At 39.2% G+C, this 15,414-nt stretch overlaps 2 protein-coding genes across 2 annotated transcripts in view; both read left to right on the top strand.

Moving 5' to 3' along the window:
- The window catches only part of LOC108266115 (uncharacterized), a 47,068-nt gene that overhangs the window by 15,914 nt on the left and 15,740 nt on the right, over positions 1–15,414 (top strand). The gene's annotated exons all lie outside the window — the stretch shown is intronic.
- On the top strand, positions 1,902–7,845 carry LOC108268211 (uncharacterized). Its single transcript, XM_047156540.2, has 8 exons — positions 1,902–2,332; positions 3,509–3,616; positions 4,382–4,459; positions 4,623–4,673; positions 4,792–4,866; positions 5,296–5,379; positions 6,185–6,240; positions 6,632–7,845. Exons 1-8 carry the CDS (start codon positions 2,170–2,172, stop codon positions 6,632–6,634), a joined length of 618 nt encoding a protein of 205 aa, XP_047012496.2. The 5' UTR covers positions 1,902–2,169; the 3' UTR covers positions 6,635–7,845.

Raw genomic sequence — 15,414 nt, 5'->3', positions numbered from 1 at the left:
CTGCTGACTGGTTCAGTGCTCTTCTCGACCTCTGTGATTTTGATTCTCCCAAACGGGGCTTGTGCGCATACTTATTTTTCACAGCAGTCGCCATTTGGAACGCTAGACCGGCGAGCTTTTTCAATTCATCCATTTTACCCACGCCGTATGATATCCCATCCTCCAATTCCTTATCCTCCTCATATGGGGAGAGCACCCCATCCCTCTCTATATGGACCACCTTGTCTCTCGGCTCCCCTTTTTCTCCTCCTCTGGTATGTGGAGCCCCTTGAGCTCCATTTTCAACCTCGTGCCCTCTCTCACTCCTACGACCTTCTTGATTATCACTGGTATTATGCTCCTCCCGCTCCTGTATTTCCTCCAGTTTCTTGTCTCTTTGCTTGTGCACCATCGGCCGTGGCCCTGGCCTCGGGGTGCTACTGCTGGTGGGAATCTCCCCGTGCTCCGGCCACCCCGGAGTGTGGGTCCAGTCTTTCATATACTCCTGTAGTTTCCTGTCCCTCTCTTTGTTGCCTACCTGTGGGAGGTCCAGCCGTGGGCTTTCGCTCTCGACCGGGGTTCTATTCTCCTATCCGGCAGCTCCTTCTTCCATTTTGATAGGTTCTCCATCCTCCCACATGCGATGCCTCATTCTTTGGTATCCAGTGAATGTTCCCTGTATGTCCACCTCAGTTTCCTTCCATTCATCTTCTCTGTCCTCCAGGTCTTGCATCATGTAGAGCCCGGCAGGTGGGGCACTTCCGACAGGTCTCACTGGAGGGTGGTACTGAGGGTTATATGAGGGCGGGGCCTTGGCCCATTCCTTCTGAACGGCCTCTTTTATCTTTTTTCCTAGGCTTGCTTCCCTTTCTTCTTTCTTCCGTACCACCGCCTCTGCTCGTTCTCTGCCATCTATCCTTCTCCTTCTCCTCTTTCCCTGCCTTCATAAACCAGTCCACTATCTTCTCTGTCTTCACACATTTCTCCCTCACTCTCAAGCCTTTTTTCTGTTCATTCCATACAGCTAATCTCTCTTTCATTATCTGGCATAGCTGTTCATCAAGAGTACCTTCCTCGGGCCATTTCCACTCACCACTGTTGTAAAGTAAATTTTTTAAGCACAAATTTACAGTAATTAAAAATATAAAATAGAACACAAATCCTGCCCCATGCTGTAATCTTAATTATAATCTTTCATTTTAATTAACCTTTGAAAAATTTTACAAATTATTGTGGGTGTGAGTCATACTGAAACTGTTCTGAAGTCTGTTTTGAAGGTTTTTGTGGGAAAATGTGTATTTATAAATAGTGAACATGACTATGTAATTTAGAGATATAGTTACACTCCTCTAACTACACATTATTCATATTTTATCCATAGTTAGTGTTTGTAACTATTACTCACTCCTTAGTTGGTCTTTTGTAGTTAAACAGGGCTGTAAAATAAAGTGTTTCTGTAAGAAACCATGGCAGCTGACAAATTATTTTGGAAATCACACAAAACATCACAGAGTAGTGTTTTTTTGTTTGTTTGTTTGTTTGTTTGTATGTTTGTTTGTTTTTGTTGTTGTTGTTATGATTGTTGTTGTTGTTTGCACAACACTGTTTCTTTCTTCTACGGGTTCAGAATCACAAATGTGGAAGGGCAATGATAATCATTAGTCCCATAAAGACTACAGCCTACACTGTCCAGTACAGTTTAACTGGATCTATATGTGGTGTTTAAAATACAAATAAACATTTAAGAGTTAATATTAATAGATCTCAAAGCATATAAAAAAATTAACAATTTATTTTAAATTAGCTAATAGCGTTGATAAAAGCAAACTGCTGCATTCACTATTCCACTATTCCTACATCATCATTATATACTTACATATAATGATGTAAACGTCATGAGTATACATAATCATGACAAAAAAAAACAAAACATCATGTGCAATTAGACATTCATGAAAATCTTCTTACTGTGTATTAAATGAATGTAGATAAAATGTTTTGTATTTCCTGTTTACAGAGAGACCAGGGGCAGTACTGAGTGTATCTCCACAGAGCTGGCTGACTGATGGAGACTCAGTGACTCTAAACTGTGAGATTACAGACTCCTCTACAGACTGGACATTCAGCTGGTACACAGCTGTTCCCTACAGAGACGGCTTAACTCAAATAAAACATAATCATGGCTATATCATGTATGTGGAGCTCCTCTCAGACAGCAGCAGAGGATCTGGAGGCAACTACACTCTCAGTCCTGCTGCTCTTAATCACACAGGAGTTTATATGTGCAGAGGAGAGAGAGGAGAACCAGCCTTACACACACAGTACAGCAATCCACAGCCACTATGGATCACTGGTGAGGAAAAATAACAGTGGGTTTAGGTTAAATAGTAAAGGTGTGGATGTGTGAATGTAAGAAGAGGTTCATGCAACATGTATTTATTAATTAGTTAATTAGCAAGTGTTGAGTTTTGCTGGGATTGATGATCAGAGAGACTGGAGGCGATTCACCTTAAACAGAGAAGAGAGCCATGTAAATAAGAATAACTGTGTTCTTCTGTGTCTTTGCTGATTTTTGTGCCTTTGCAGCAGCTGAAGCTGAAACTTTCCATAAGCAAAACACTAAAGCCAAACAAATTAAAAAACGACGGTCAAGCAAAACAGCAGCGTCACATGTAGCGTCTTCGGCTAGGGATTTGTCTTAGAGAAGATTTAGACTCAACTCCCCATTCTCACCTTAACACAAAGATCAGAGAGTCAAACTAAATCTACCAAGTCCCAAAGTGAAAAAGGGAGAGGTGCACTTACCATTGGGTTGAACAAACACCAGACACGAGGTTGTATGATTACTCACAGGTAACGCGGCTCAATATACATACTCATATACATCCATATACATATACATATACATCCATATACATATACACATATCATTCACCCACCGGATAATGTTGCAATCACTGAACGCCCTCTCCGCCTCCAACTCACCACAATGCATGCGCCACCAGCTGCATATACATATATATAAATTATATAAATATACTATATATATATATATATATATATATATATATATAAATTATATTAGTCTTGAGATGTTCACCTCATTACACCGTGAGCAGAGCCACCGTGAGCAGAGCCATTTCTGAAAACAGAAATTCCAGGGAGTGAGGAACTCCGAATCACAAAGGCACATATGCGCTTGCCAAAATAAAGGTTCTTAAATAACAGGGTAGCTCCCACCTCATTGGTCTGCCAAAGCCATCCCCCAAGCAGGGCCAATGGGATAGTTAAATCACTTATACTGCCACACTCTCATGAAAAAAAAAACATCATGTGCAATTCATAAAAATCTTCTTACTGTGTATTAAATAAATATAGATAAAATGTTTTGTATTTCCTGTGTAACAGAGAGACCAGGGGCAGTACTGAGTGTATCTCCACAGAGCTGGCTATTCTCTTTTAAATAACACAGTTTATATGCACAGTGTTTAAATGTTTAAATTCAGGTCTCTTTCTATCTTTGTCTCAGGTTCTAGAGCCAGTGGTGGAACAGTAGGAGTGGCTGTGGCTTTGGGATTTTTATTCATCGCTTTACTGATTTTAATGATCCTGCTGTGGTCCTACAAAAGAAAAAAAGGTCTGATAACAGCTTCACCTATTTTAAGTAGAACATAATCAGAATTTCTAAAGAATAACGCTAATTTTGATCTATCACATAATTGTGGAAAAATAACTAAAGGTTACTGATTACAGTGTAAGAAACAGTTTAAATACAATGTAGATTATAAAATAAATAAAAAGGTACTTGCACATAGTAAATATAGAATACTATCTGTAATGTGGTAAATATGACATTCATATTATTCATTAATATTATTATTATTATAAACCCACAACCTGTTGTAAAGTCACATTTACAGCTAAATAACACAATTTCATAAAATACGGTAGAAGAGCTGATGAGGGTTAAGAAAATTCACTGTGATGAGAATATATGCAAATTCTTTTAAATAAAAATACCATACAAAACCTGCTACTAGCTTTAATCTTAATTATAAATTGTTGTTGCTGTTGTTTTTTGTTTTTCATTTCAGTTAACTTACAAATTATTTTGGGTGGGAATTTTACTGAACCTGGTTTATTAATGAACTCTGCATTTTTATCATTTATTAAGTCGTATGGCTTTATTACAGGTTGTGCAGTTCAGACATGTAGTTACACTCATCTACCTACATATTGTTATTAGAATTATATCATAATTAATATTTGTATCTATTCCTACTGTATAATTGATCTTCTGTAGTCACGCTGTTTATTACACTGTAATCAGCGCTGTGTAAAATAAAGTGTTTCTGTTACCATTTACACCCTGTTCAGATGTAGAATCTGTCTCCTTCTATAGAAAATCAGACATCAGAGCAGAATCAGATCCGGTCAGGAGCTGAAGACTCTCAGTCAGGACACACACCACTTCAGGCTGGTCAGACACTCTGTCAATCACTGTTTATTTCTAAATTTACTAATCATCTCTGTAATAAATATAATTCAGTAAATTCATTTGATTTGTTTGAAATCTGTTATGTTTTGTAATCTACAGTCACATTTACAACAAGTTCAGTTCATCTTCATTCTGTTTTCTGTAGGAAGTGAAAATGTTTATGCCGCTGTGGATCAGACAGATACGAGTGGAACAGGTAGCTTTATTTCATTTCAGACATTTCCTCTTGCATTAGGAGAATTAATTATAGATTAACTCTATACAGTAAAGTACAGAAGTGTCTTGTAGTGATTAACACACTGCACTGTGTTCAGGTGAAGCTGCAGCTGAGAGCAGAGAAGCCATTTACGCACAGGTCACGAAGAAAACGAAGACAAACAGGAACAATGGTAGAGTATTTTTAATGCTACAGCATTTCATGGATTTATTAAAAACAAAATCATCAAATAACTCTTGAAGTCTTCAGAACATTCAGTCATTTAATACATAAACATCCAAGCATCTGAGGTCATGACCTACAATTTTCCTCCAGATCAGACGAGTCAGTTCCATCACAGGCTCCATTAAAAAGCAGGCATGTGTTCTACATAGCACTAATCACAAAGTTATCACACAGTGAAAAGATGCCACAGGCTGAATGATAAAGGAAGCTGAAGGAAGTAAACTCTAGAGATTAAAGATCTACCCTAAAAAAACAGCTAGGGTTCAGTGTGGTTTTGGCAGGAGACTGATAATGACTTATGTTATGTGTGTGAGTTATGATTGATGTATTACACGGCTAAAGATCATTGGGATGGTTTTGTTCTCTGCTGCTGCAGGTGCTGATGCTGAACCCGATGTTGATGATGTGACTTATGCTGAGATTGAACTTAAACCAATGAAAAAAGCAAAGAGAATGAAAGGTAGAGCAAAATGACGACATTTTATTTCGTGTCATAGATCACCTGATTCTACTCTTGTTCTATGTAATGAATAAAACACTCTGCTGTGCTGTTATAGGAAAATAATCAATGACAGTGTGGTGTGATGAAGCAGAGTTACTGTTTCAGAGTTCCTACCCTGAAGGTGATGATTTTCCTGTTACAGCACATCCCAAAGTGTTTTACCACAGCAACGTCCCTATTTAATTAATTAAACAATGACACATCAGACTTTTCGTCCATTTATTGTTGTGGGACATCTGCAAAAGTTAGTTCATATTATCACCTGTGTAACAGCACATAGGGACTACTAAGGCAAAAGAAAAAAAAAAAAAACTGCAATCTGTCATGTTACCAAGCATGACAGAAAATTTCCTGACTGTTACATGGCGCTGACACTGGAGACTCCTTCCATAAATGTTAAATAACTTTATTACAGAAAAGTCCAGATAAACAATTACATGTTTTTTTTAGTAAATAACAACACACTCCTTAACCTACTTATTTAAATAATCTGTCAATTTATTGATGTAATCTGTTACTATAGAAATTATAACGTACTAGAATAAAGGCATTAATATAAACCAGTGATTTTCAGTTGCACTATTGTCAGAGCTGCTGTTATAGAAAATTAATCAATGCCTTCTGACCAATCAGAATCCAGAATTCAACACTGCTGTGGTCTAATGTATTTTAAATGTGTATGATTTAATATCCAGACCATTTTCTATTTAGATGAGCTGTAATGTTTCAGGAAATTAATTCAGGATATCTTTATTCCAACTAGAAAATGCCAGTGTGGGAGATGATATTGTCTACTCAGAGCTGAAGCACAGCATGGAGGTAAGACTCATGACATTTACAGTATGAAGCTTAAAAGACAGACCAAACACCATGAAGTAATAAATATATTTAAAGGTGTATTGGGTAGAATTTGTCATCTAGCAGTTACAGTATCCATGTACACAAAACCCCGCCTCACAGAATCTGAAAGAGTTCGTCCATGTTAGTTTGGTAGCTGTCTAGATAACTTTCCATCATCTCATTCTACTTGGACAGTTATGACATAGTTAACTATGAACATGCAAAATCCTGACACGCGAAATAACGTACTGATTTCTTGCTGCGGTCACTGATTCAGAAAGTTAACTAGTTTGTATCATCATTGATGGCAATATCAGGAGAAATGTATTTATAAACGTATTTATTACAATCTCTTTCTTTCTCTCTGCAGTGAGACATGTGTCTGTGTACACTGATGAAGCTACAGTTATCACACAGACAGCTGGAAAACTGGCATTTGTGTTTGTCTTCTGTTTTTCCTAAAATGCTCAGAAAGTAGAATCTGCTCATCTACTTCCTGAACACAGGAACATTGCTTATTATTATTTTTTTTCTTTTACTGCTTTTCTATTTCTACTTATCCTGTTCAACGTGCACAAATACAATTAATTTAATATACATGTGGCTCATTTGCGCATTAAAAATAATAATAATAATAATAATACAGTTAATTTTTTTGAATGTACTTTCAAATGGATACATTTAAAAGTAAAAGAAAAATAAAATATGTATTTTAGGGTGCAAAACATTCGTATAAAATTATTTTAAACATTTTTTTTCCAATTTAAAGCATTATTTAAGGTGAAACACGACACTGTAAAATACTTATTTTTCTGTTCCTCATATACTAATCCCATTGAGCGTACATTAATAATTAATTTAATACACATGTGGCTCATTATATTTATTTTTCTTTTACTCATAAATTTACACGTCATTGCTTTTGGTTGGTTTTTGGTTGGATACAAACACTTGGTATCTGGCACTGCAAATACCAAAGAAGAAGAAACCTGAGTGAAGTGTGTAAGGCTTGTCACCATTTTCTTACACAAAGTAAGTTATTCTTGTTCACGTACAAAGCTTCACAGAGGAAATAATGAATTAAGATGAAAGTAAAGTTGGGTCGGATGAATATGTATATTTTTGGTTTTGTAAAATGCTGTCCTGGAGCATTGCTGCCACACACACACACACACACACACACACACACACACACCTTTTTAAATACATGTTGCTTTAGATTTTTTTTTCTCTTTATATCTTATATTTTTATAAACATTTTTATATTGTTTTTACATTTACATTTACACCTTTACAAATGACCTGATGCTTTGTAAGTCGTCTCACCGTGTTCATAAATGTCACCTGAAATGACTTTGTTTGTGGTTTAAACAGTGTTTGTATAATAAAAGGTTTAATGCATGCATGAGGTACGAGACAGAAAGGATGCTTACCTTAGAGAACTCGTTTTGTAATTCAGCAATGTTTAGATAAAATATAAATAAAAATTTACAAGTCTGAATGAAATGTGAGTTATCCATGCCACTAAAACAAATAAAACTTTCCTTATTACATATGCATTTATGTCTTTCCATTCTTTGTGGTGTTTATTTTAGACAGGCCAGACAGTGAGGTTGATAGCAGTCAGGCAGGGCAGCAGCTTTCAGCAGATAGTCCACATTTATAACCAGGCTACTGTAAATGTGTTTATATTGTATTGTAATTCACAGTTCAAACAAACAGCTGCCTGAGAAACATCTGCATTAAATATACATTTGTGCTGAAAGGCTTTTAGCAGAGTAATAACCACAACACTGACAGTAACCAGTAACAGAACAGGAAGCAGGCCCATGGATTTAATTTAACACTAAAGCTCGCACTTTGAAGTTCCATACAACTTTATCAACCTACACTAATCTATACCATATACATTTTTATTCTCACTCAAGAACAGAGGTTTAATCATTTTGGCTTCATTCATTCATCTTCAGTAAGCGGGTTATACTGGTCAAAGTCATGATGGATCAAGAGCCTACCCTGGAAACACTGGTGACAGTGGGTATAATTAAGAGTGTCACGATTCTGTCTCACATTTCCTGCGTCCCAGGTTCAATCCTGAGCTCAGATTACTATATCTGTGGATTTTCTCATCATCACCTCATATCCATTTAGGTTTCCTCCAGTCACATACCACTAGAGGGCAATAAAGACAGGATTTAATTCTTTCAAATGCTGTATTCCATTCCTTTCTCCTTTCCTTGTGTTCATTAGCAAATACAACTTAAACACACTAGCTAGCTAACTAAAGGTGGAAAATGTAGGGAATTTTTAACTGCTTACCTTAATCTGGAATATACCATTAATATACAGTTCAGATTCACTGTCACTCGTGTATTTCAGTACCTAAACAATGTTCAAAGTGACAACAGTAACACTACTGTTCATTACCGGATATGACAACAAGTGCGGAAACTCATTGTACCTACTTGCAAATAATAATGCAAATAAAATTTGTATTAACATTTAATATAAAGAACACATTAATTTTCATCTCACATCACAAAAGGACACATTTTTATTTAATTACATTACTTGATGTTTAACAAAACTCTTAAATACACGGATGTAGGAGACTTTATACATGGGGAGGACATGTCTCTACCACATTCAAAATCTAGGTTTTGTCCCCCCACTTTTTCCTAATCTCAAATTTTATTTCTCATTGCCTGCCTGTCTCTGATGATTTCTGAGTTGGACAGTCTCCAAATTAATCCATTCCACAACTTTTATAAACATAATGTAATAGAAAAAAAAAGAGCTTTGACTATAATAAGTGCAAGGGTTGGACTCCAGTATCTTGGGCTTTCTGAACCGTTTGCCTGTTGCCAAGCTTGACGAGAGCAACGCGTCTGTCACTGCAAGGTAACAAGCAAAACTATGTATAGATTTTCAGAGAGGTGTCTTCTCTTACATAATGCAACTGGAATGTCTTCATTAGGAGATGACTCAAATATTCCATGACAATCAGTGGAAAAAAAGGTGAAGGCTGTTACGACACAGCATTCAGACTCTCTTGAGCACACTAACGTATAGATCAGGGGTCTCAGACTCGCGGCCCGGGGGCCAATTGTGGCCCGCAGAATGATATTTTGTGGCCCCCTACTTGAAATCAAAGCTTGTTGTTAGTGCGGCCCGCCCCCACTAACTTTTTCTCACATGCACTTGCGTGAGTCATTGCCCTGGGCGTTTTATATTTTTTAACACTTGTGGGCTACCATAGCTCAGACTTGTGACAACAACACGAATTATCAACGTTGGTCACTTGAAACGTGTTTTGGGAGTGTTACCCAGTGCAAATACTTTTTTTTTGTCACCCAGTCGTCTTTTTCAAAACCTGCCATGAAGAGAAAGGTTGGCAATGAGCACAGACAATTTCAGGAGATGTGGGAAACTGAATATTTTTTTGTAGAGCACAGGGGCATTCCGACGTGTCTAATATGCACAGATAAAGTTGCGGTGCACAAGGAGTATAACATCAGACGTCATTACTCAACTAGACATGCTGAGGAGTATGCAAAATACCAGGGAGATGAGCGAGAGGACTGGGTCGCCAAACTTAAAACATGTCTACTGAGGCAACAAGATTTTTTCAAGAAAGCAAGCAAAGAGAGTGATGCAGCAGTCGAAGCTAGCTACGTAGTGAGTGAGATGATTGCTAAGGCAGGAAAGCCATTCAAAGACGGCGAGTTCATCAAACAGTGCATGTTACAGGCTGCAAGTATAGTCTGTCTGGAAAAGAAAGGTCAGTTTAGCAACATCAGCCTTTCAGCCAACACAGTGGCAGAGCGCATTTCTGACCTGTCGGATAACATTTACGATCAACTGCGTGAGAAAGCTAGACATTTCCATTCATACTCAGTCGCTCTTGATGAGAGCACAGACGTCACGGACACTGTGCAGCTCGCAATATATGTCCGTGGTGTTGATGACAATTTTGAAGTGATGGAGGATTTGCTCACAATAATTCCAATGCATGGCCAGACCGCCGGTCAGGAGATATTCCACCAGCTGTGTGATGCCATTGTGGATGCCGGCTTACTATGGAAGAGTTTTGCTGGAATAACAACCGACTGAGTGCCATCAATGACAGGGAGGAGAAATGGACTGGTGGCACTTGTTCAAAGAAAACTGGAAGAGGAGGGTGTTGAAGAGGCCATTGCTTTGCACTGCATTATCCATCAGCAGGCCCTTTGCAGCAAATGCCTTAAGTTTGACAATGTGATGTCTGACGTTGTGAAATGCATCAACCATATCAGATCCATGGGCTTTTTGGAGGAAATAGAGTCAGCATATGAGGATGTGCTCTACTTCACTGAGGTATGTTGGCTTAGCAGGGGGGACATCTTGAAGAGGTTTTTTGAGTTGAGAGCAGAAGTGAAAGCCTTCATGGATAAGGATGGGATGGCTGTTCCTGTGATCCCAAATGGCTAATGGACTTAGCTTTTCTTGTTGACATCACACAGGAGCTGAATGTACTGAACAAGAAGTTACAAGGCTAGGGCCAGCTTGTCAGTGTTGCATATGACAGTGTCAGAGCATTCTCTACAAAACTTGTGTTATGGAAAGCCCAGCTTTCTCAGACAAACCTCTGCCATTTCCCAGCATGCAAGGCGCTCATGGATTCAGGCACACCATTCAGTGGTGAGAAGTATGCTGATACCATTCTAAAGCTACAGGAAGAATTTGATCACAGGTTTGCAGACTTCAAGACACACAGAGCCACGTTTCAAATTTTTGCTGACCCGTTCTCCTTCGATGTGGAAGATGCCCCCCCCTGTGGTTCAGTTGGAGCTAATTGACCTGCAGTGCAGTTCTGAACTCAAAGCCAAGTTCAGGGAGGTGAGTGGAAAAACAGACAAGCTTGGACAATTTATGAGAGAATTGCCCCCCACGTTCCCTGAGCTTTCCAAGATGTTCAAGCAAATCATGTGCCTTTTTGGGAGCACCTATCTGTGCGAAAAGCTCTTCTTCACTATGAACTTTTATGAATCAAAGTTCAGGTCCAGACTTACAGATGAGCATCTTCGAGCCATACTGAGGGTCTCAGTTGCTTCCTCCCTCAAGCCAAATGTGGCTCAGCTGTGTAAGAGGAAGCGCTGCCAAGTCTCTGGCAGCAAGGAGTAGGAGGAAGTAGGAGGATTTGAGTCAGGTGATTGACAGGGCCATTCTACCACCATGATTATTTTTCCTTGAAACCAATTGAGAGTTTCCTTTGCTGTATGCTTTGGATCGTTGTCCTGCTGGAAGCTCCACCCATGTCTTATCTCATCATCGTGGTGGATGGCAGCAGATTCTTCTCAAGAATCTCCTGGTAAAGGCCTCCATTCATCGCTCTTTCAATTATATGAAGTCTGCCAGTACCATGCGATGGAAAACAGCCCCACACCATGATGCTTCATCTCCAAAATTCACTGTTGATATAGTGTTTTTAGGGTGATGTGCAGTGCCATTTCTTCTCCAAACATGGTGTAGTATGACAGTCAAAAAGTTCAATTTTGCTCTCTTCTGACCAGACTACACTCTCCCAATATTTCATAGACTTGTCTAAATGAGTTGTAGCAAACTTTAAATGAGCTTCAACATGCCTTTTCTTTAGTAATGGAGTCTTGCAGGATGAGCGTGAACAGGGAAGTGCATTGCCTATTGTTTTGTCTGTGGTGATGGCACCGTTGTAGACGGATCTGCCTCTGATATGGAGTTCTCAACCTCCTGTTGCATTGTATCTCCTATCTCAGCAATCAAACAAATTACACCCAGTAACAAACTATAGCTCTTGGTGACTTCTTTCCAAATATTATTAAAGCGTTCCTCAGAGGACAAGAGTGACATCTCACACTGCAGAAAGATCCCACAGAGACAAGAGAAGAACAAGAAAGGAGAGAGCAGAAGAAAAGGCAGGAAGAATAGAGTCATCGGGAATGCTGATCACTGACAACTACCACATGATCCTGCAATCTCTGAGTGCCCAACAGATTGCTTTAGCCACAATGGCTGATCGACGTTGGGACTGCCATAGAGATGTTCAGAAAAAGATAAGAAAAGTTATAAGAATACGTAGAACTTTAAGAACTAAAATGTATATAGAAAATATTGCTGTTAATGCAGCTAGCACACAAGTCTGTTACTGAATGAAAAATCACTTACTGACCCACATGAACATGGCCTAAACCCAGGTCTGGCACACATGTCAACTGAATGAATACAAAGTGTAAAAAAAAAAAACAACAACAAAAAAAAAAACAAAAATAAAAAAAATCTGTACAGCTTTTGCTTGCATGTGTGATATGAAAAGTGCAAGGTGGTGAAAAGCCTTGTTTTTTTATATGCCATAACTGACACACGACTGATTATAGGTCACTGAGGCATTATGAAGCCAACAGATGGGCTCAACAGGATATTGTGGGTTAGCCTAACATCCTGTACTGAAGTGACTGAAAAACACACACATATGCTTAAAGAAATGCTTAGCATATGTATACTCGTTTCTCTTTTCTGAAGGACAGCCCATAACCTGTCAACGTCTAACTTGTTGCTAAGGATACCAATGATTCTGATGTTAAGCATCCGATGTGTCTGGGCAATACTATATATTGCATGTGAAACTGTTTGTTCTTTGCAAGGACTTTTGTGTTGACAATTTATGCCACATTTATAGTTAATTACTGTATTGACAATTGTTGTCCTGCTTGGAACTATTCTGCAATAAACCAAATCCTCTTAGGTGGAGATTTGTAAAGTTTAGAAGTGACTGGTGAGTCCTCTCTTACTATGATAGATTAAGACTAGAGTTTATTATTTTCTTCATCAATTTGACTGAAGAGTGAGCCTGAAGCATAAGGCCGCTCCTGCCCCGGAGGCTCAGACCTTGACCTAAGTAACAAACCCTCTCACTATGATGTAGACTTGAACAAGGTTTATATTGTATAGCAGCAAGCTAGTATGGTCTTTTCGAGATAGAAAGCTCACCTTGAGCAAGTTGTTTGGGGAATTTGTTGCATATTAGCCAGAACCCCATTGAGCACCTACTTCCTCCAAGTGTTTCTAGAGCACTTTCCGAGTGGTCCTTGGCTCTTGAGCTACTCTTCTGACTATTCTTCTGACTCCCTGGTCAGAAATCTTGCGAGGATCTCCTGTGCGTGGCCGGTTGATGACGGAGTGATGCTGCTTCCACTTGCGGATAATGGCCCCAATGGTGCTTACTGGAAGATTCAGAAGTTTTGAAACACATCTGTATCAGATTCCATCAATATGTTGTGAAGGTCTTGGGAGAGCTCTTCGCTTTTACCCATCATGAGATGTTTCTTGTGTGACACCTTGGTAACAAAAAGCCTTTTTATAGACCATCAATTTACTAACCCAACTGATATTAATTTGCACAGATAGAGGGTATAATTTCTTACGGATTTCAGCTGGTTGCTTGCCTTACCTTGCCTTGGAGAACTGCTTATTCTTAGCATTGTCATGGAAATCATGAAATGGAGGTTAGGATGGATGCAAGTGCAGATAAGAGCTTTATTATAGACTAGATAGGCAGATAAATCCAAAATGAGAAACAATAGCGTGGTCAACAACAACAACAACAAACAGGCAAAAAGTAAATGGTGCACCTATATAGCGCTTTACACTGTGTCTCACTCATCCATTCATAAAAAAAACGCATGTCAAAAATGTTATAAATTGATTTGCATTTTAATGAGGGAAATAAGTATTTGACCCCTCTGCAAAACATGACTTAGTACTTGGTGGCAAAACCCTTGTTGGCAATCACAGAGGTCAGACGTTTCTTGTAGTTGGCCACCAGGTTTGCACACATCTCAGGAGGGATTTTGTCCCACTCCTCTTTGCAGATCTTCTCCAAGTCATTAAGGTTTCGAGGCTGACATTTGGCAACTCGAACCTTCAGCTCCCTCCACAGCTTTTCTATGGGATTAAGTTAACACTAACAACAGTCTGGAGACTGGCTAGGCCACTCCAGGACCTTAATGTGCTTCTTCTGAGCCACTCCTTTGTTGCCTTGGCCATGTGTTTTGGGTCATTGTCATGCTGGAATACCCATCCGCGACCCATTTTCAATGCCCTGTCTGAGGGAAGGAGGTTCTCACCCAAGATTTGATGGTACATTGCCCCGTCCATCGTCCCTTTGATGCAGTGAAGTTGTCCTGTCCCCTTAGCAGAAAAACACCCCTAAAGCATAATGTTTCCACCTCCATGTTTGACGGTGGGGACGGTGTTCTTGGGGTCATAGGCAGCATTCCTCCTCCTCCAAACACGGCGAGTTGAGTTGATGCCAAAGAGCTCCATTTTGGTCTCATCTGACCACAATACTTTCACCCAGTTGTCCTCTGAATCATTCAGATGTTCATTGGCAAACTTCAGCGGGCATGTATATGTGCTTTCTTGAGCAGGGGGATCTTGCGGGCGCTGCAGGATTTCAGTCCTTCACGGCGTAGTGTGTTACCAATTGTTTTCTTGGTGACTATGGTCCCAGCTGCCTTGAGATCATTGACAAGATCCTCCCGTGTAGTTCTGGGCTGATTCCTCACTGTTCTCATGATCATTGCAACTCCACGAGGTGAGATCTTGCATGGAGCCCCAGGCAGAGGGAGATTGACAGTTCTTTTGTGTTTCTTCCATTTGCGAATAATCGCACCAACTGTTGTCACCTTCTCACCAAGCTGCTTGGCAATGGTCTTGTAGCCCATTCCAGACTTGTGTAGGTCTACAATCTTGTCCCTGACATCCTTGGAGAGCTCTTTGGTCTTGGCTATGGTGGAGAGTTTGAATGATTGATTGCTTCTGTGGACAGGTGTCTTTTATACAGGTAATAAACTGAGATTAGGAGCACTCCCTTTAAGAGTGTACTCCTAATCTCAGCTCGTTACCTGTATAAAAGACACCTGGGAGCCAGAAATCTTACTGATTGAGAGGGGGTCAAATACTTATTTCCCTCATTAAAATGCAAATCAATTTATAACATTTTTGACATGCGTTTTTCTGGATTTTTTTGTTGTTATTCTGTCTCTCACTGTTCAAATAAATCTACCATTAAAATTATAGACTGATCATTTCTTTGTCAGTGGGAAAATGTACAAAATCAGCAGGGGATCAAATACT

Source organism: Ictalurus punctatus, chromosome 7 (assembly GCF_001660625.3).
Source record: "Ictalurus punctatus breed USDA103 chromosome 7, Coco_2.0, whole genome shotgun sequence".
Lineage (NCBI taxonomy): Eukaryota > Metazoa > Chordata > Actinopteri > Siluriformes > Ictaluridae > Ictalurus > Ictalurus punctatus.
Note: the sequence above shows the minus strand (reverse complement) of the source record. Positions and strands in the feature narration are given on the sequence as shown.